Source organism: Pteropus vampyrus, unplaced genomic scaffold, assembly GCF_000151845.1.
Source record: "Pteropus vampyrus isolate Shadow unplaced genomic scaffold, Pvam_2.0 Scaffold36, whole genome shotgun sequence".
Lineage (NCBI taxonomy): Eukaryota > Metazoa > Chordata > Mammalia > Chiroptera > Pteropodidae > Pteropus > Pteropus vampyrus.
In genome coordinates, this window is record NW_011888817.1 from 1,147,618 (window position 1) to 1,170,356 (window position 22,739).

The following is a 22,739-nucleotide window of genomic DNA, read 5'->3' on the forward strand; positions in this document are numbered from 1 at the left end:
TAATATTCAAAACCTCTATAAATATAAAGTCCCTATTTAGGTAATTTTCTAAATTTCAGAGAAAGTTGTGAAACAAGGAAAAAGAACAGTTGTGAGGATTAAATGAGTTAGATATAACCATGTTAGCAGATATATCTAAAAAAATATTGCTGTAATTCCTAGTACTCCTAACTCTTATTACCACTGCTACTTATGGCCATCTTATATGAGTGGGTAACTATAATTAGATTCCATTATTTCAAATGACAAACACTGATAATACAGGACAAGTGGCTTAGGTCCACAAATTTTTACAACTATGAATCAGTCCAAAGACTCTGCAATGTTACCTGTGGGCATCTCAGCAGAACATAGTGATAATGACAATGAAGTTACTTAACCTAATGAATACAATGGATAGGAAAAGAGCACCTCCCCCAGATAATAGTTTAATTTTTATTCACTGTCTTCAATATCTCTCATTCTACTGGGAAGTATCAATTCTCAAAATAACAATCTTAAAAAAAAAAAAAAGGCAGTGCCTATGGCCTAGAAGGTTTGGAAAATGCTACACAGAGTAGATCTTTTTTGTCTGATTTCATAAACATTAGCAGAGTAAAAAGAAACTTGAAGGAAAGAAATCTGCTTAAGCTGGCATTAATGAAACTAATACTAACATTTCAATTTTGGTCAACCCTAGGCCATGGAAATGCCACTTTGGAAAAATAATTAATTGGCTATAACCTCCATTTTTTTCCTTATAGAGTATAAAATAATATCACACACATTCATGTATTCATCACCCAACTTTGTTAAGTCTTAATATTCTGCCATATTTGCTTTAGGTCTTTTACTTTTAGGAAACTAAACATTAGAGTAAAGCTTGAGAGCACCGAATAATTTATATTCTACTCTATTTCCTGTTTTTTTTTTTAACTTTTTAAGGTTCAACTCAATGAATTATGAGAAAGCAAACTCACACGACCGCCACCAGGTCAAGCCAGCCTCCCAGAGCTCCATTTGAATTCTCTTTCCAAAGCACTACGACCTCCCAGCCTCCAAAGTTAATTCCATTATCCCACATTTTTGTAATAACCACTTTTATGAAAATGCTATATTTTTATGTTTCTTGGTACATAAGAAATATATGTTTATTGGTTGGGTATATACTTAAGAACAGAAATGCTGGTTATATCAGAAAAATAGCTTTAGCTTTTCAGTAGATAATACTAAACTCTTTTCCCAAGTGGCTGTTACAATTTATAGTCTAACTGGCAGTATCTGAGAGTTCTTGTTGCCTCACATATTTGCCAATACCTGGTAAATTTAGAAATCTGATGTTATTGCACAGTTTGTGTCTAGTTGATTAATCTTTTCACGTTTGTTGGTCATCTGGATAACCTCTTTGGTTAAGTGTTGTGTAAGTCTCTTGTCTATTTAAAAACTCAGTTATTTTCTTATTGATTTCTATTTGATTTTTTTAATGATATAAACTTTTAATTAAATTTTTGTGCAATTATGTTTTCCTAATATGCACTTGTATTTTTACTCTTAACATATTTTGATGAAAATATGCTAATTTCAATGTAATCCAACTTATTAACATTTTCTTTTACATACAGTGACTTTTGTGTCCTCATTAAAAAACCTGCAAATTTTTAATCTCTCTCTCCTCCCCTGTGGCTATCTTTTAAGTAGTTTTACCACGACAAGTCTAAAAGCTTTCCTTCTTTTTTTAACTGATGCTTGGAGTTTGTAGAAAATCTTTTGAATCTGTGGCTTTAACATCTCAGCAGTTCTGAAAAATATCTCAGCCATTCTCTTCAACTATTGCTTTTTTACAGACTATGCTCTCTTCTCCTGGGACTCCAATTAAAGCAAAGTTTGATCTAATTGAATGCTCCCCGTCTCCTACCCTCCCTTTTATATTTTTCATCTTTTAGTCTCTCTGTGCTTCATTCTGAATTCTATAGACCTATCTTCTAGATCATAATTCTTCAGCTGTTATTAAACCCATTCATTAAGTTCTTAATTTTATTAGAATATTCAGTTCTGGAATATCTAATTGGTTTTTATAATTTCTTGACCTTTATTGAAAATTTCAGTCTATCTTTATCCCCTTGAACATAAGGATAGTAATTTAATGTCTGTGCCTGATAAAGTCAATATCTGCAGCCCCCGTGGGATACTTGTTTGCTGCTGGTTCTCATTAATGCTGTCTTTTTTCCTTGTGTGCCTAATTATTTCTAATTGTGTGCTGGACATTTTATCTGAAAAACTGTCGTAGAAATAATTTGAAGACTAGTATAAGTCTCTAAAAAAAGGGTCTTTGCTTGCTTCTTGCAAGTACATAAGGGGCACTAATACTGAAATTACTATATAGTCGACACGTGAACAACACAGGTTTACACTCTGTGGGTCTAATTATATGTTGATTTTTTTCAATAAATATATTGAGAAATTTGGATATTTGCAAGAATCTGAAAAACTCGCAGATGTTTGCTATTATTAATACATGAATCTTTATATCTGTTAATAAATATAAACTTCTTTTCCACTTATCTTTTCATTGTTGATGTCTAATATTAGTATTACATATATCATCTACAGTGTTTTGTATTATATAAGACAAATTGATGTAGGTACTGCCTGATGATTCGTCTTGTAAACGAATGATGTAAACTTATGTTATCGATAAATACAATACAGTATTGTAAATGTATTTTTTCTTCCTTACGATGATCTTTTCTCTAGAGTTTACTTTATTGTGAGAATATAGAACATAGTACATATGACACAAAATATGTTAATTGACTGATTATGTTTTTGGTAGGGCTTCTGGTCAACAGCAGGCTTTTAGTAGTTAAGTTTTGGAGGAGTCAAGTTCTATGTAGATTTTTGACTGCATAGTGGCTGCATGCCCCAACTCCTACATTCTTCAAGGGTAAATTGTCATTCAAATTCAAGGATTGAGATGATTTGATGTTGAGCTATAGTCTCTGTGAAAACAGGTCAACTTCTCGTTCACCCCTGTTCCAAGCATACAGGAACATTTACTAGAGCCTCTTCTTCCAGTCATTTCAGTGGGCCCTAGTTACGACTTCTGTCACCTAGCTCAAGAAGTCCATGAAAAACAAGTTTAAGACAGGTGTCTCTTTTAGGGGGGTAGGTTTACCAATTATCTCAGTTTTCTTTGAATCTCCATCTCTTTTAGGTTCTTAGCCTTAGTAATTCTTTACTGTCTTTTAGTTCTCTGATGACTTCAAGATTTAAATATTGTAACTAGCTTTTCTAAATGTTATCCATGGAAAGGTGGTTTGAATTACCCAACTTGTCAATACCAGAAGCCCTAATATTTACCCCTGTGTACTTTTCCATAATCCCACTTCCTTCTCTTACCCTGAATATGATTTTTAGTATTTCTAATTTGTATACCTTTAGTATGCATATTTAATTTTATTTTGCAATATTATAAAACTTTATTAAAAGGTACCGTACTGTTATTTGGTGCTATTTTTAAGGTTAATCCAGGTTGATACATTTAGTATTACTACATTAATATTAAATGCATATATATATATACGTGTGTATTACTATTCAAGTGCACTGACCAAATGAATTGTGGTATACTCTTGTCTTAGACATATTTCAGTTGTTTCTTATTATTCACTATTAAAGCCACTACACAGATATTCTTACATATGATTCCTTGTGCACATTTTGGAATTTCTCTGGGGTATATACCAAGAAGTGAAATTGCTGGGGAACAGTGTATGAACATCTTTAATATTACTGTCCAATTACTCTCCAAAGTGACTGTATTCACCTTCATCAACACTTTAAAGTGGTTTCTTTTCTTTTTTTTTACCCTAATGGGTGTGACTTGTACAGAATTGTGGTTTACATTGTCATTTCCCTAATAATGAATAACACTGACTATCTTAAAGTTTATCGGCCAATGGATTTTCATTTCTATGAACTGCTTATTTTTTAATTGGGCTGTTTTTGGCCTTATTGGTTTTTCTTTTCCTCCTTAATTCTGGATTCCAATATTTTGTCAATTATATGTATTCCAAATAGATTCTCCCAGGCTGTGGCTATAGCTTTTCATTTTATTTATGATATCATGTTATACCAAGGATTATAAATTTTAATAGCCAAATTTGACATTTTCCCCAAAGTTCATGAAGATAGTCTTCTCAATTTTCTCCAGAAAGATTAGCTTTTCATATTTAGATTTTCATTACTCTTATGATTGTTTGATTTTTGCATTTTGTGTGTATTAGGAACCTATGACTCTAGTCCCATTGCCACCCTTTCATTTCAGGGCCTTAGTATCTTAAAATCAGCTATGGTGTTCGAAGTCAGAAAAGTAGCTACCTTTAAGGAAGAGGGAAGGGTATAGTTCTAAATTCGCTGACCAGGGTGGTAGGTATGTTCACTTTGCTGATATACCTTGAGCTGTACACAATGATTTGTATACTTTTTGGTATAAAAAAAACTCAAAAACTCAAAAACTGGAAACATGAGGGAGAGAGGTAGGGAGAGGTAGGAGGAACAAGAGAGGAAAGGAGGAACTGTTAGAAATTATGGTATATGCATATTATGAAATATTATGTAACTACTAAAAAAGCACAAGTAAAATCTACCTGTAATGACCTAGGGGGATGTCCAAAACAAACAAAACAATCCTCTGTATATATATGTATATGTATGTGTGTTTTAAATGATTTTATGAATATAAAGAAAACTGTAGAAAGATATATTCCCACTGATTACATTGGAGAGAAGGGAGATTTATCTGCCTGGAGCTCCAAATGAAGAGTATTAAGTTTTTCTGTGTATACCTCCATATTGTTTGACTTATTCCAATAGGTCATTATTTTGTAATTTAAGATAATCTAATAAAGTTTTAAAAATCTTATTTAAAAAGACTGTAGATCATAACAAAAGTCACATAAGTGGTTGGCTTATCTATAAGTTCTTATTTCAATCAAACTTGTATTATTGCCAGGCCTTTTCAAAGGTCATTTTTATTAAGGATACTCTTCTAATATTAAAAAACATTAACAATCCTTTATTGTCCAAAGGATTAAATCCAAAGTTAGTAAAGAGCACTAAAGTATGAGTCAGAAGACCTGGGATCTAGTCCTACTTCTTTTTAAGGGACTACAGGATGTTATGGCCGTCACAATGAAAATGAGGGGCCTGAGATAGCACATCGATTTGCTTTCAGGTAACTATCATATGTTATAAGGCAATATGGCAAATGATTGAGATAAAATAGAACTACATTTAGATTCTAGCACTGCCATTTAATAGTTAAGTAAACTTGAGCAAGTTACTTATCCTTTTTAAGCTTCAGTTTCTGAATCAGTAAATCAGGGCTAATAATATTGACCTTTGTGGGTTATAATAACCATTAAAATACTACATGTAAAGCATTTTCCCATATCACAATCTAGTAGGTGATGAACAGATGGTTTCTGTTATTACAATCATCAATTCTATACCTAGCCTTTCAAGACCTTCGCAGTCTTTTCCTCCACCAATATCTTTTTGAATCATTTAGGCCAAATACTGCGCTAGAAATTTTATACACACAATCTCATTTATTATAACTTTTTCATTATAACAACCTTAAATTATATGAATTAATCTTATTTTATAGATTAAAAATTGAGGCTTAAAGAGCTTATGTAATTACTCTAAGGTTAAGTTAGCAAGTGGCTGAGTAGAAATTTAAAGTTAAAAATTTAAACCTAGAACTGAGAGACTCCAAAACCAGTGTTTGTAACCATTATGCCATGCTTGCTCCCTCAGACTTGAATCTGCCTGGAATACTTTGTTCCTTTCTCTATACTGTACTCCCCATCGTCCTAAGCCCAACTCAAACTCTACTTCCTTCTGACATAGTGCTTTCTTTTTCCTCTAACTTGATTTTTCAATCTAAACCATCCATTTAGGCATCAACACACTACAATATCACAGAATACCTTATAAGTGATTTTTTTCTTGTTAATGCTGTTTTTTTCCCCAATATAGATTGAATTTCTTAAAGACAGAAGATGTAACTTTTCCAAGTCCTATCAGACTTACCTATCTTATCGACACAGGTACTCAAAAATATTGGTAGAATGACAGAATTTTGCATTTTCATAAAGAGGCACAATGACAATGAGTTGTGATAATTAAGAAAAAACTCAAATGTTAAAGGACAAACAATTCTGACACAAGTACCTTGGTAACAGTAACAGGCAGAGAAAACACAGATGATACATGGCAGTTTTATGACTGCAGAATAGAGGACAATGAACACTAACCAGAAGCTCTTTGGTCTCCCATTCTGTCTTGCCCTAGATTTGACAGGCTGTGGAGAATAAATGGCTGTGGACAATGTAAAGAGAAAGAAATCTAATAGTTTCTAAGAGATAAAACGATCAGTTTTGAAACCTTTATGACCACAACTATCCTATCATTTTCACCGAGGCTAAAATTAGAACCAACATGTTTTTCAACTTTGAATTTAATTAAATGGAATAAAAGCATTTGCTTTATTTCTAAAAAAAAATGATACCCCAGGAAAAATTGGTTCCCCATGACAATAATTTTACATTACTAATTTCAACCTTATTCAACCTTCCTCATATTGAATGGGACCATATCATTCCTATTTCAGTCTAGTCTCCACAACCCCTCCAGGGGTGAGTATACATTTTAGTAAATAAAGATTCTTCTTATACAATGAGAATATCACATTAGTGAGTGCTAAAAATATATTCTCCCCTTTACGTTGCCCAAATAACACTTCTGGGAAGAATGTGCAGTGAGGGGAGAATATACCTCTTGGAGATTTCTGGTTTTATTCCTTCCTCTCTTCTTACCGTTACTAGACATCGACACATGTTTGCGTAAGCCACAGAGAAACTGGGTTCATCAATAGCCTTCTCAAAGACCAGGTCAATGACTCCTTTCAGCCGCTCCTCTGTGTCAACAGTAAGACCTGACACTTGCTTCATCAGCTGGTTAAACATCTGTGGTGTCAACTTATTTAAGATACTTCGAACTTTTCTAAAAAGTTCCTAGAAGGGCCACAAAAAAAAAAAAAAAAAAAAGGCATTATAGTAATCATGACAATATGACGCTTTCTATAAAAATTAATATTCTGTTTATAATTTCTAAGTTCAACTTCCCAAATCATTAACAAGGGCTGTGAACTAGTCACAGAAATAATTAAATCTATGTATTTTAACAAATAGTACAAAATTATACCACTTTTTCACTTCCGATGAGAAGTCTAGGAATTAGGTCACAATTCACTGGTGGGAATATCATCTGCTACATTTCTGAGAGCAATTAGGCAACGTGTATTAAAACATTTAAAACTGTGATATGTCCTTTGAACCAGCAATTATACTTCAGAAATTTATTCATCTTTAAAGATAGATAAAAAAGATTTTAGCTACGATAACTTCCGTCAATAACCCTTTAAAGAACTTAAATGTCCTAGAATAGAAATGTCTAAATTATAGTATAGTATAAATTGTGGTACAGAATACTTAGCAGGAGTCTTTTTAAATGATGTAGAAACTGCCATCAAATCAGAAAAAAAGAGAACTTCCTCAACTAGAAAAAAGGCACCTATAACCCTACTTAATGGTGAAAGAATGAAAGCTTTCACACTAAGACTGGGAACAAGGCAAAAATGTCTGTTCTCATTATTCCCATTCAAAATCATGCTGGAAGATCTAATCAGTGCAATAAAGCAACAACAACAACAACAACAATGACAACAAACTATAGCCCATACAGATTGTAAAGGAAGACAGCTCTCTATTCACAGATGATATGACTATCTATACAAACAATCATAAGGACTCTATAAAAAGAGATATTAGAACTAATAACTGAGTATAGGAAGGTTGTAGAATATAAGTCAATATTCAAATATCAATTTTATTTCTACATATTAACAATGAAAAACTTGATATCACATTTTTAAAAAGCGCAATTTACAATAGCATCAAAAACCATGAAATGCTTAGTTAAGAATCTAATGAAATATCCAGAGGAGCTGTATGATGAAAACTATAAGTCACTGATGAAAGAAACCAAGTAGGACCTAAACAACTGGAGATCTATATTGTGCTCATGTATTAGAAGATTCGTTATTGTTGTCAGTTTTCTCGAAAGTGACTGACAGATTTAACACAATCAAAATAAAAATCCTAATAAGGTTTTGTTTTGTTTTGGTATAAATCAAGAAGCTGATTATATTATATGGAAAGATAAAATAACTAGAATAGCCTAAACAATTTTGAAAAATACAACACTGTAGGACTCATACAACCTGATTTCAACATGTACTATACAAAGACAATGTGATATTAGCTGAGGACAGACACAAAAATCACTGGAATAGAATGAAAAGTCTAGAAATAGATTCACACACACATGATTTTCAACAAAGGTACAAAGGAATTTCAAAATAGAAAGAATAGTCTTTTCAACAAATGGTAATGGAACAAATGGTAATGGAACAACTTCCTATCCATAAGGGGAAAAAAAGGAAACTTGTTCTATACTTTAATTTACAAAAATTAAAACTAGATCACAGACCAAAATTTTAAACCTAAAACTATAAAATTCTACAAGACAACATAAGATAAAACCCTTGCATTTGTGGGTTATGCAAAGGTGTTTTAAAGATATGACTGCAAAAACACAATCTATGAATGAAAAAATTGAGCATCATCAAAATTAAAAATTTCTGCTTTGCAAAAGACAATTATTAAGAGAATGAAAAGACAAACCATAGACTGGGAGAAAATTTTTGCAAAACACACATTTGATAAAAGATTTGTATCTAGAATATATAAAGAATTCTCAAAACTCAACACTAAGAAAACACACCACCCAATGAAATAGGGCAAAAGAAATGAACAGAAATTTTACCAAAGACACACAAATGGCAAATAAACACACGAAGAGATGTGCTTCTTCAATGTATTAATCATTTGGGAAAAGCAAATTAAAACTACACTGAGATACTATCACATATCCATTCAAAAGGCTAAAATTTATAAAGCAGATAATAATAACAAGCGCCAGTGAAGATGCAGAAGAACTGAAACTCTCATGCCTTGCCCACGGGAAGACAAAATGGTACAATAACCACCCTGGAATACACTTCAGCATTTTCTAATATAGTTAAACTTATATTTACCATACAACTTACTGATCTCATAGCTAGGAATTTACCCAAAAGAAAGAAAAGCTTAAGTTCATATAAATCCTGTATGTGAATGTTTACAATTATTTTATTCATAATTGCCAAAACTTGGAAACTGTTTATCCTGTGAATGGATAATGGAATACTACTGGGTAACAAAGAAAGAATAAACTAATCATGGAATAATATTACAGATGAATCTCAAATGTATATGTAGTAAATGTAAAAGACGCCACATTCAAAATGATTCCATCTGTATGATATTCTGGAAAAAGCAACACTGTAGGGACAAACAGATCAGTGATTAACAGAGGTGTGCTTGAGGGGAGAGGATGAATCCAAAGGAGTACAGGGAAATTTCAAGGGGCTGGTGGAAATGTTCTGTATCTTGATTATAGTGGTAGTTACATGACTGTGGGTATTTTTCAACAATTACAGAACAATACACAAAAAAGTAAATTTTACTAAATGTAAATTATGCCTTAGTAAAAATGTAAAGTTGCAAAAATTCATGAAAGCATGATATAATAACTGAAAAGGTCTAGAAAATGTTTTGTGTGATCCTTTTAAAAATTTATATCTGTATACAGGGATTTTTAGATTATGTGCCAATATGTTAACAGTTTTCTCTAGGCAGGAGATAATAAATTTATTTAAATTAAAAAAAATTATATTGTCAAAGTTTTTAGCAAGGAGTCAGTATTGCTTTCACAAAAAAAAAATCGAGTTTATTAAGGACAGTGGAGTCACTGCACCTCTCTAATTTTGCCTGTTATCAACTGAGACGGTATTGTTTAGGTCAAACTTTAAACTGTGCTCTCTATCAAGAAAAAAAATTGCCTTCAAATATCTTCAAATATTTCAGAAGGTAACTTTAGAAAAATAAGATAATAAAAAGGTAATTTATTGAAGTAATGTACAGCATGGTGACTATAGTTAATATTGCATTGCATATTTGAAAGTTGCTATCAGTAGTAGGTCTTAAGTGTTTCAATCATAAGAAAAAAATTTATAACTATGTATGATGATGAAAGTTAACTAGACTAATTGTGGTGATCATTCTGCAATATACACAGATATCAAATCATGACGCTGTACACCTGAAACTAATGTAATAAGCCAATTATACCTCATTTAAAAAAAAATCTCCAGCATCAAACCACAAATTTATTGAAAATGATTTATTCTCTGTAACTGAACATCTACAACAAATTCTCTATTTGAAGCATAAGGCACAGTTATTGCTTTCCAGACCACTGAAATTTAGTTGTAGAGACAATATATTACTAGTGAAGCGACAGACCAAGCACAAGGAGCCAGAGAAGGGGGTAATTCAGGTACAAGAGCGGTCAGAGACAATGGGTTAGTCAGAGAATGCCTTTAAAAGAAAAATGAGAATTGGGCCAGATTATGGACAAAAAAAGGTGACTAAGTGAGAAAGGGAGAAGAAATTTTAGAAAGGGGAAAACATTTTAGGAAGGAATTGTTATTGCGGATTTTCTATTTGGGGAATAGAGAACAAGAAGGAAAGATCAGAGGACTAATGTGCACTGGAGGTGAAAGAAAATGAGTTCTTAAATGATAGGTTAAAAGCCAGGGTGGAGAGTCAGGCAGTAGCAGGAGGAAAGTTGCACCAAGAGAAGGGAGATGAGCAGGGGCTGCCAGCAATGGAACTACCACTCAGAGCACGTGGCAGGAGTCTAGACACGCCACGAGGCGATGGTTTCCTAGAACTGCTTCGAGAAGATGAAATCTTATGATACAGAAAGAATAAGGTGATTAGTGGTCATTCATAAAGTTGTTACGACACAGTGGTAGGAAAGGAAGTCAGAGCGAAAGAGTTTTCTGGAAGTGGAGGCAACAATAAAAGCACTGTTTTGACACAAAGGAAAGAAAGAGAATAACAATTAGTAGAAGCAACAGGTCAATGTGGGATAAACCTATGCAGAGGAGAAGACTAAAAACTCCACAAAAGAGAGGAAATGAAGCAAAGATGTTCCATATTTAGAAGAAAAAGTGTCAAGAAAAAAAAGGTTGTATTGGCCCTAAAAAAGAAGTCTATCAATTCTCCATTGAATTTTCCATTCACTACAGAAAACTTAGCTAATTAATGATACCTCAAGTCAATATAACTATTATAATGTGAACTCTGAGAAAGAAGATACCTACCAAGAAGGGCTCCTAGTGGCTAACGGGGCTGAAATTTCAAAGCAGAGCCTAGCAGCCTTTTCTAAACAGGGGCCTCTCACACAAACTGCGCTTCAGGGAGAAGGCTGCACTAAGCTGCCTGCCTGCACTGTGTTCTTGCCATCTGAGCCAGCCCTTATAAAGGAGTTCCTGGAATAGTATTTCACCCACCAGGACTGAGGATCTTCTTGTCCAATCAGAGCTATACAGCTATATACCCATGCATCTTCACTGACCAGAGACACTCCATTCTGACCAAGCAGGACAGTGCTTTTTGGACCAATCAAATCGCAAGGATTTAGAGTCCCTTATATGCATGAGGATGGACCAATCATGGGCCAGGGGTAGGGGCAGAGAGCTCTGTCTATGTAAGTCAGCTCCCCTCTGGCTCAGGGAGCACACTTTCCTTTTCCAATGAAGACTGTGTTTTCTCAGCTGGAGGTGAAACTAGGAAGCTCAAACATCAGAGGCTGATGTTTAGAGCTGAAACACTAAAGATGAAACACCAGAGACACCTAGCTGGACCACGGCAGAGACGGGTGGCAAGGCAGAGCAGAGCTGTCTAGCCTGAGCGGGGCCTGACTCTAGGGCTGCCTGGCCCCAGGCCCGCCTCACAGCCATGTTGCTTCATAACTGAGCTATAACACTACTGATCTGTTCCATAGCCGTAATGTTCTCACAGCCGTGAGAACTGTATCAAAATTGAGCTGTTTGCACTCAGTAGTTTCCTTCACCGCACCTAATTGGGGATTCCTGTTGGTGCTGAATTGATGCTAACGACCACTGGTTGACACTAATGTTTCTGAAATAAAAAGTAATATATAATGGGGAGAACTCTGTAAACAGTAAAGACAGGCAGATTATAAGACACAACAAATAAACTGTAACCACAACACCTTGGGTAACTTAATCTCTTGAAGCTTCACTTTTCCACATTTGGAAAAAAAGATAATACCTATTCCTTCTTTCAGAGGTGCTGTAAGAATCTAATGAAATTAGGCACTGACATAAGTGCCTTAAATATTAAGACATCTTCAATGATAAAGATTCAGCAGGAATTTTAACTATTTAGGCTCCTTTTCATTAGGCATTTCACAGGGTATTGGAGAGGGGTATGTAAAAGGTATTTTTATAAAATACTGAGATATACTGAGAAGAAATGGAGGGAAGATTAGGTACCCGATTTCAGTGAATCTGGAAAAGGATATCCTTAGGGACAAATTTCTGGGGCAATCACCAGAAAGATGAACAGAGGAAAGCAGCCAAACAGGTATGACAGCATAGCTTTGTGATGGTTCAATTCATTTTGGTCCTGACTTTGCATGAACAACTTTGTTGGTTAGTTAATTCACTTAACAAGTATTACTGGGTATCTACTATGTATGAGGTTCTGTGTTGGTGCTGAATCAAAATCAAGATTTATAAGGCACATCTCCAATCCCAGAAATATCATTATACTGATTACCTAACTAGGTTCCAGGAACAATGCCAAGAGCTTTATATTATTTCATTTAATCTTCACAATGGTTTTATGAAGAAAGCAATAAGAGTATCTTCACTTTACAGTTGAGGTTAAGAAATTGCCTAATAGAACTTGTCTGTCTCCAGAACTAGGGCTTTTGACTGTTATACTGCTGGTAATAAGAGGAAAGACATATAAAGAGTCAGACACTGAAAAGGTGGTATGTGATCTGTGATGTTTGGCTCTGGTAGAGGTGCCAAGTTCAAGAACAGACTCTAGTTATGGTCCCTAGAAGCAAAAACATCCAAAGGAGATAGTAGAGGTAACCCAGGGATAAGAACTGGCATTGTGTGTACAGCAAAAGACGAATGAGCCTTTACATTATTTGACACAAAAGATAATTTTGTGTGGATTAAAGAAATTCATTCAATTTACACTAAGGAGTTCTGAGGGCAGAATATGCACAGAAAGATACAAAGAATTCAATTTTATTCTAAAAGACTCTAAAACAAGATGGGTTTCTAAATTCGAACTTATTAGAAATCAAGGTCTGACAAGGAGACATAAAGTAATGTACTAACTAGACTAATACAGGGTAAACACCAAAAATCTAAAAACACATTTTAAATAAAAGCAAATATGGATTTGAACTTGAATAATAATAGAAGTCTATGATGTATGAACTCTCGAGACATAGTGTTTTGAAAAGCACACAGAAAGCAATTTCGAGAGAAAACAGGTTGTCTGGTATCCAAGATGGTTTTTAGAATAATGCTTATAATAGCTAAAAATTACAAAATACCTTAAACACGATCTGTACATATAGTAATAGGAACAAGTAACAAGTTAAAACAAATTAAAACTACCATTATAATTTCAAAACAATGTTAGAATGTGCTTCTGTTCTCACCTGGGTTTTAATGTTTTCGGGGTCCTCAGCTTGGCTGTCTCGTTTTTGGCTGGGCTTCCAGGCATTCTCTGCCTTTTTCAGGTGCACGTCTTCTTTTACAGAGACTGTGATGATCTTCCTGGGCTCTCTCCTCTGGCCAGGTTGAGATCTCCGTGGTCCAACGTTTGACAACTAGGACAAGAATATTCCTTAATTATACATACATAGAGTACTTACAATTTATTGTCTCTGCTGTGCGCTCAAGTCAAGCCTGATGGTCACACCAAACACTTCTAGATGCAAACACGGGTATTAAGTACTCAATTTAGATGTTGTCTTTTCTGGGGGTAGTGAGGGGTGGGGCTTATGATACCAACGTTGTACTGTTCTCTACCTCTACGATTTTAGATCTCAAAGTCCTAAATGAAATAAAGTGATGGAAAATTGTATTTGATAAAGCTGCTGTTCCTAACCGAAAAGACTACCCTTAACTGAAGCTCAATTTGAGACTAGTTGTGTGACTTTGGAGTGATCAGTTGAATAATTACAGATAGTAATAATCAGTTACAAATGTGCTTCAAAAACTGGATTTCTAAACTTCCAGGGTGAAATGCAAATACAACTTTACCACGAAAATTATCTATAGCACGGATGCCCAGCTTTACTTCATATCTTAACAAATTCCTCTAAATTTACTTGGCCACAAATACTAAAATAACTCTTATATTATTAATGAGATATAACTAAATTGCTCCTGAAAAAAATGTCTTCCTCTCCTTGTGACTTCTTTGTTCTTGCCAGAGTCCCTCTATACTCATTCTGTTCAAAGAAATATATGCTGGCATGTCACACTGGTCAACAAATTAAGAACTGTTACTGCAAGATAATGAGGTAGGTTAAAGTATTAAAATAGTCATAATAGTTGGCTACACTGAATGCTTGGAAATAATTTTGCAAGATTAAATATTTGAGTTGATAGTAAGTTCTCTTCCTCTCAAGTCTGTTGCATATTGAGAGCACTTATTTTTTCTGATATATCATTCTCTAAATGCTGAGTAAATATTGCCATTAAATTTCGAAAGGAAGGAAAAAAAGCTTTGCACAAGACATACAGACCAGAATCATATCTCAATGCCCCAATACTGCCCTTTTGCATTCATATAAAGTTTCAGAAAAGGAAGTAGAAACTTAAGTGTCATGCTTCATATAAAAAGGCAGGTTCTAAGACAGACATGGTCTGAGGCTTAAGCTGATAAGTTTAAAAGGCTTTATATATCACTCATTCTCAGAATTATTCCCTTATACTTCACTATCTACCCTAATTAGAAATGGCAGTTATCAAGAATGTATCAGAATCAAAAGTTAGAATTTTTGGGCAATACACACCAAGAACTCAGTATTGATAACATGATCTCTGACTACTGGGTAAACATTAAAAAATAACTAAGATCAGGTAAACCCAGAGGTACCAGGCATGGTACAACTAAAAGAGAACTAAACTGCACCATTGGACTAGAAACCCACCAACAGTGAACAGTTGCTAAACCAGACAGTACTACTATAAAAACATTTATTTATAACTGCAACTTTAATCTGGTAGCCTAGACAAAACAATTCTGTTTAGTAAATGCAGTAAACCAAGTATTATCTGGTTTTCACCATTCAGGTTATATTCTAGTGTTAATTCACATGGGTAATCTCTTTTTCAATACTTGGATAAAGTCCAAATAAACCATTATACCATAAGACATTTAACTAAATCCATGCATTTACACATAAAAATTTCAAAGTCCAGTCCAAAGGTTGGCGGGTGTAATGGAAGGTAATTATGTCAAAATCATGTAAGAGCCACAGTATGTATAATTTGGGAATATCATTTTAATTATGTTTGAGTAAAGGCAGAAAATATCCATTTCCAAAAAAATACCTCAAACATCAATGAATATGCCTTGAATCTAGATTTGAATCTAGAAAGTAAATATGATTTATGCCACATCTCTTTACTTGCCTCAAGACACATGCGTGAATTTTAAATGAGCAGCATAGAGATGTGAGAAATATTACTAAATAGATAATGTTTCAAAGGAAAAAAGGTTTTAAAAAGATAATGTAAATTCTTAGTCCAGGATAAAAAAGCTGAAATTATAACCCATGTGCAAGTGCCCCCAAAAAATCTAAAAATTCTATTTCTATTTCTGGACATAATTAAGATAGGTACTGTTCACAAATATTTATTCCAAGTATATTGAGTCCCTCAACAGATTTACCATACTTATACATGCTTAACATGCTTAATGCATTAATCTCTAATGTTCTCGTGTTTATACTCTGGGAATGCATTCACTATCTGGCACATCAGTGCTGGGAAGGACTACATACAGTACAGTAGAGAAAAGAGGCAGATTAGAAGACAAAAGAACTGTGGGCTCTTAAGTCCAACTCTGCTACTTCTGAGTAAAGTCATTGTGAGCAAGTCTCAACTCTTGAACTTAAGTTTCTCATATATTAAATGCTGGTCCTATCTACAAAAGTTATTATGAGAATCATGGCGTGTAAAATATAAGGCACATAAAAGCACCTTAAAAACTAGGTAAGGTATCATTATCAATACCAAAGAACAAAAGGAACTTTAAAAAAATGATACGTAGATTGGTGTATAATTATCTTTAAACATTGCATGTCCATTTTTTGTGTGTGAAAACAATATAAATGGTCAAATTTATAATATCCTTCAAAAGTTGTACCATATATAAATAAATGACTTACGTACAAAACAAAATCTAATATTCAGTGCTCAGAGTTATGGAGTAAAATAAAGCCTGGTTTCCTTGCTTGAAGGACAGAAAATCCTAATCGATGGCTAGAGAAAAGGAACTTTAAAGTATGATGTGCCCGGTCCACAAAAGTCAGAAATAAAATGAAGAGTCAAAATTTGGGGTTGGTTAACTAAGTGAGCCACAATTTTTTTCCAGGTGAACTGGAAGTTTAAATTTTTTAGCTACTCTCACATATTTTTCTTAAATACATTAAATAAGAAATTACACCCATCTCTGTTTTAGAATTTAATATATATTGTTCCTTTCTCATTCAGAGACTATAACCTCAAACACCTCTGCTACCTGGCTAACCAAAGAAAATAAGACCAATATTCGTCTGAGCAATTTTTGAAGAGAGACAACCAAATGTTCGTTTATGGAGAGAGGGAAGGATGACATGAGCTCAGGAAACCTCTTTGCCCCTAGGATTTTTTATAATAGCTCAGCTAATCTCAAAGCTAGTTGAAGTGAATATGAATGGCAAGTTACTAGTCTAGGTCCATAGACCCTTGCTCCATATATTTCTTCAGGGGGCAGTCTGATGTCTGCCAGTAGATTGCTATCAAAATACCACAACTGCCAAGTAATTTGACTTTTCAAAAGCTACAGAGATGATACTATCTGAGTGCTTCCAACTGATATGCACTTTACTGTCCATCAAAAGGTCTTTATATCTGAAAATTGTATGTAACTGCATATGACATGTTAAAACAATCACTATGAATTTAAAATATTTTGTAACGAGTCTGTTGAAAGAAAGTTTAGTCATGGCTACTTAAGCCATACTGTGAAGCATATGTAGTAGATATTAAGATTTTTAGGTGGTAATTATTTATAAGCCAATTTGGAAGCTAGTGAAAGTGACTAGAGGTATGGAACCAGAAACTGAAGAGTTAGGGTTGCTGCTTTTTCCCAAACAGCATTACTGCTTGTTCCTTTATATGTAGCTGTGTATGTCCTACAAAATTCCCACCTGTATCTACACCAATATACCAAAGTAAACTGGACAAATGAAGTGGAGAATGTCTGTTAGCTATGAGAGATGGAGAAGAATAATTATTTGCATTAAGGCAACAGATCACAATTTCACTTAAAAATTAGCTTTTGGCATATGACAGAGCTATTTAAAGAAAGTGAATTAAATAATTAAAGCTGACCTTTTCGGAGACACTACAAATTCTTGGTAATGATTCATTTCTAGTCACATCACTTTGAATGCACCAAATATATCCGATATATGTGGGTACACAGATTAGTGGGCAAACATCCATTGTGATAATTACTTCTAAAATTCATTTTTTAATTTTGATATTTTAAAAGAGATGTAGCTTATTCTTGATTCATAGTATTTCCTGTTTGCTATAGCTAATCATCAGATAATAGTAACCTGGTAACAAAAGTGACAGTATATACTAGAAGACATAGCAATTCCTACCTTCTGCGAGTGACATGTGAACAAAATTGAGCGATATGATAACCAGAGATGCTTTTAACCAGAGATTAATCAAAATGACATCAATATTATCTCAAATGTTTGGCAAAACAAAGATAAAAACCAAAACTAAAACTAAAACCAAACCAAATGCTAACAGAAATATAAACTTAAACCATCAAAAGGGGAAATAATGCTGAAAAATAAAGTATAAAATGCTTTTCTAGAAAGCTGCTTTCTAAGAGTGAGGTAATTCAAATTTTAGAAGAATTTATTTTAGTGTTTAGAGAAAATAAAGGTTAAATTTCAAAGCTGTGTGAGAAAAGAATATTACACACACAGGTCTTTAAGATGGTGATGCTCAATAAATAATATGCTTCAAATTAAGATTTTCTGTAGGTTTTATAAGCCTCCTCCGATGCACTACAGGCATTTAAATATTTTCAATCAGGCTACAGGCATACAATCAAATAATTCAAATTCATACAAAGTGACAGCTGTTTTTAGATAGTGTAGTCATATTTCAAAGTAGGTTTCAAAAGCTGCCATTTCAGAAATAAAAAAGTGATGGGGAAATAAAAAGTGTCACCTTATATAAAAATATTTTTACATACATAAAAATAGGGTGATCTGCAAATGTACATCAAACCCAAGCTCCTCCAGAACTTTAAGAGCTCTCTATGCCATTCCAATTTGGGAAAAAGAGGTATTCACATCATCAGCAACTTTTCCCCACGCTTTCTGCAATTCTACAAAGCATGGAGTAGGCAGAGCCTGCTAAATCCTGCACAGTGCAGTGCCCCAGCATAACTCCATTGGTAATGCCACTTCCACCGCTGAAGAGCCTGCCACTGGGGGTATAAAGGCAATCTGCAGTTTATGAATACTGCACTCTTTCGTATGTGTCATTTGTACATATTTTGACTTCACAAACTACAGTAAGTAATAAAAGCAAACTACAAAATATCGTAACACCACAGACTATTGCTAAAAAAAAAAAGTTTTCAGCGCACCCCTAGAGGCAGGCTCTTCAGGGGTGGGTGCGACATCGCCAGTGAGGTGCAAATTGGGGCTTTGCTCTGTTCCAGAATTGGCAATCCATGCCTGCTCTGTACTTTGCAAATCTGTAGGAACAAAGACAAAGAGATGACCATTAGCCGAAAGTCATCAGAGGTGTCTAGTATATAAGAATACCTCAAAACAAAACAGGAATCCTATTCAAGCCTGGCTCTATTTTTAACCCATTTGCAGGTCACTTCAACTGAAAAGTATGAAAAAGAAATCAAGACCAAATTAATGCAGACCAGCATCTTCAAGTAAAAACAACTGAAGTGTATTCTTTATTTACTTTAATATTAGTATGGAAAAGATAGTCTTTGCCTCTTCTACTTCTTCTTAGAGGAATCAAAGAATAAAAGCCGCTCTCTTGTTGTTAGACAAGATGTCATGAAATCTATGACAGTTTCTAATTTATTGGGTTTTAGGGAACTTGCACTTACAGGTACACCTCTACCACCAGGAGTTTGCCTTCCAAAATCTGCAAAGGCTGGAGTAAAATCTGGTCCTCGAGGCAAAATCCGAGGATCCAGAGTTCGCATTGGCAATTTGGGTTGGTTGATCTGCATGAAGAAGCAAAGTAAAGCTCAACACAAGCTCCAGAGCAATCAGTGTCACAAAGATAAAAACTTAGACCGAAAAGTTCTATCAGCTGAAACGGTAAGTAAGCGCTGGCTTCTTGAATCAGTGAAAGTCCTATATGATCTCTGGTAGCTTCTTCTGGGCTAACCTTAGAGTCCTTAAGTCACCATGATTTTCTGGTGCCCTGGGACTAATTAGGCCTAAAATTCTGAAGGGGAGTCTACACATAATCAATGAACTGGTTAACTATACAGGACCACAAGAACGGCATATGGCAAACTATTTTGAGATTCTATGAACTAGGGCCAAATGTTAGGACATTTTCCCCAGAGTATTTACCAGGACATCAGAGCACCTGCCTATAAGAATCCTGCTATTGCTAATTTTGGTTTTGATGCTACTGACTTATGATTAGTAAAGCATGTATTTTGAGTGGACATATCAGAAGGAGATACGTTTCATGTGTGATGACTCATTTAAAATCTCACTCTGTCTGCTTTGTTAATCGGAGATATCTTGCTTTGTATAGGCATATAATGTGACTACAGACTCAGCAAAACTAAGTAGCTCAGAGAGAAATCAACTAATGTTTGGCCAAAGTTAGAAACAGATAAGGTGGGAAAGATAGGAAGGAATGTTTTCTAAGAGGATAATCTAATTCAGTGGATATAACACTTGCCCTTTAAAGTACTGATGTAGCCTCAAATTAGCACCACCAATCATTCAACTGTCCTCACATAACTACCTACGAGAAATAAGAATACCTGTTGCTAGAAGAGAGTAAAATACTATAAATAAGGTATGGATAAGCAGCTGCTGGAAGTATAAGTAAGAGACGGAGCTCATTCTCTAAGACAGTTAGTTACTCTCTATTTGATTAGGGATTAATAGTTCCTCTTAAAAACAAAAATACTTCAAACTTAGTCACCGGCACTGGTTCATCATTGATTAACATGAATACTTGGGCAGACAAACAGCTGACTTTATTCCTTTTAAATGAACAGACAAAATAAATATTGACTGTATTAATTTTCTGTATGCACCAATAAGAGCAGATGTAAAGATAAAGGGTGCCTATTACTTTGCACAGGATTAAAGACTAATCACTACAAGTATCCACTGAATTATGTTGACTCCTACTTAAGTTTGATCTGCTAAATACCTCCCAACATTTCTGTCCTGTCCTCAATGCCATTCTAATTCCATACCGAAATTTCAGAACAGAAGGGAAAGAGCTCTGTATCATTATAGCCATATTAGCCCAACAGACACATAATTTTCATCACATCTCTAGGAAATAGCCATACTAAGCAGACAATAAATTTTAAAACTTCGCCATTCAAATATGAGCTAAACCCCAACTTTACTGTAGTCTATAAGCAATCCAAAATTCAACAATGTTTAGGAAAACTCTTAATTCTTAAGCATTACATATTTTAATTCAAATACCATTTGGTCTAACAATTCCTAAAAATTGCTCATAATTCACATATTTGCACTGAAAAACCAGTTTCTACCCAAAAGAGGTGTCTTTTTCTGAGTATGCAGCTTACCTTGTCAAGAACCACATCAGTGATGGGAGGCAGGCCCTCTGGTTTCTGTATACAGGCTGGCATGAACTGAAAGTCCAATAAAAACTCCCTGTCATACTGCTTCTTGCCTTCAGTATCAGCAGGCTTCCAGGATTCTAGAAAGAGGGATGTAGGCAGTTGGCTGTATCCAGTAAGAGTTCAAACCAGGTTCCAATATTTACTTTATCCCATCATGAATAAATAAACACAAAAGAAACACTGAGCTATAGTCAGAAAATGTCATGTAAAGATTTTGAACTGTCCTTTGTTTTCTTATTCCTTCTGGATACCTTTGAATAGTAATCTGAAGTAAGCTGCTATAGGAATCATCTCATATACACATTAAGCCAGCCTTTGGCCAGGGATAGATAATAATTCCCATTAACTAAACTAACAAGCCTATAAATACCTCAGAAATAAGAAATTTAATAATACTCTTGGGTTTCATGGAAAAGGAGGATACTTTGGTTATTCACTAGGAAATGTTATTTTGGAGGAAAAAAGGTCAAAGGACACAAAACACAAAAACAAGTAACTTATTTAATATTCTAAAAAGTCTAAGCAGCTGTAGAAAATTTTTTTCCCTGACTACAGTTTAATCTGAAGAAAATAATGTACTTGCTTGCTGAGCCAACCAAACTGAGAATACATATATCTTTATCCAAAAATCCTGACACTAAACACACATCTTAACTGGCATCTTTAATAGAATTTTAAATCAGTTTTTTTGTTGTTAACACTTGCTTTGCTATTACTGCGGCTACAGCTTTTATCATTACAATCCTACTCTCATATAAAGTTGGAAAATTTCCTGAAATTTTTATTAAACAATAAAAGTAAGTCATAATTTTTTTTCTATTAATATAGCTCTCATCAAAATCAGGTCCCAGCTTACTTCATGAGAGCACACTGGATTCTTCTTTATCTTAGCGGTTTTTAATGTATATAGTTTATAGACTTACTGACGGTCTGTGAGAACTTTGCAGTTTTCAACCACATCCTTATTACATTATATTAAAAGGTAGAGAGTTTATTTGAATCTAAATTTTAAATTGCCATATTTTCCCCAATTACTGCTAGTGTATATTACAGGGGCAAAGGCAATTTGTTGGTCAAAAAAAGGTGGGGCCTATAGTTGTGTACTTTTTCCTTAACGAATTGAAGGATAAAAATATAATCCACACAGTTCTAAAAATGACAACAGTGTCTCAGTTTCCTTAAGAAGGATTGGTGGTGGCCACAAGTGCTTGGTGATATGATGATACAAGCCTAGATCTTTCGAAGTAATTCCAGTATACCGAGTCCTAAGTTAAAAAAAAATTTACAATTGCATCACCTCACAATTTCGTAAAGCCCATTAGTAGCAGTTTATTAGTGCAGTACATTAAGGTGGTATTGATCAGTGGCTTTCAAACATTTTTGACTACAAATCACAGTAAGAAATATAATGACTTATGACTCAAACCAACATAAACACATACACAAATGAAATGTTTCTCAAAACAATATTACCCTTACTACATGTAACACACT

The 22,739-nt window shown here is 34.2% G+C and overlaps 1 protein-coding gene across 2 annotated transcripts in view; it reads right to left on the reverse strand.

Annotated features, from left to right (window-relative positions):
- Window positions 1-22,739, reverse strand: part of EIF4G3 (eukaryotic translation initiation factor 4 gamma 3) — a 247,084-nt gene that overhangs the window by 17,420 nt on the left and 206,925 nt on the right. The window contains exons 15-20 of one of the 2 annotated variants that reach the window (XM_023529131.1): window positions 21,189-21,322; window positions 19,497-19,616; window positions 19,011-19,121; window positions 13,771-13,941; window positions 6,823-7,061; window positions 911-6,366 (exon numbers count right to left, since the gene is read on the reverse strand). In XM_023529131.1, coding sequence (XP_023384899.1) covers window positions 6,336-6,366; window positions 6,823-7,061; window positions 13,771-13,941; window positions 19,011-19,121; window positions 19,497-19,616; window positions 21,189-21,322 — 806 coding nt within the window. In that variant the 3' untranslated portion in view covers window positions 911-6,335. Of the gene's footprint in view, window positions 1-910; window positions 6,367-6,822; window positions 7,062-13,770; window positions 13,942-19,010; window positions 19,122-19,496; window positions 19,617-21,188; window positions 21,323-22,739 lie in introns of those variants that run through there. The other variant, XM_023529130.1, reaches the window with a different exon arrangement.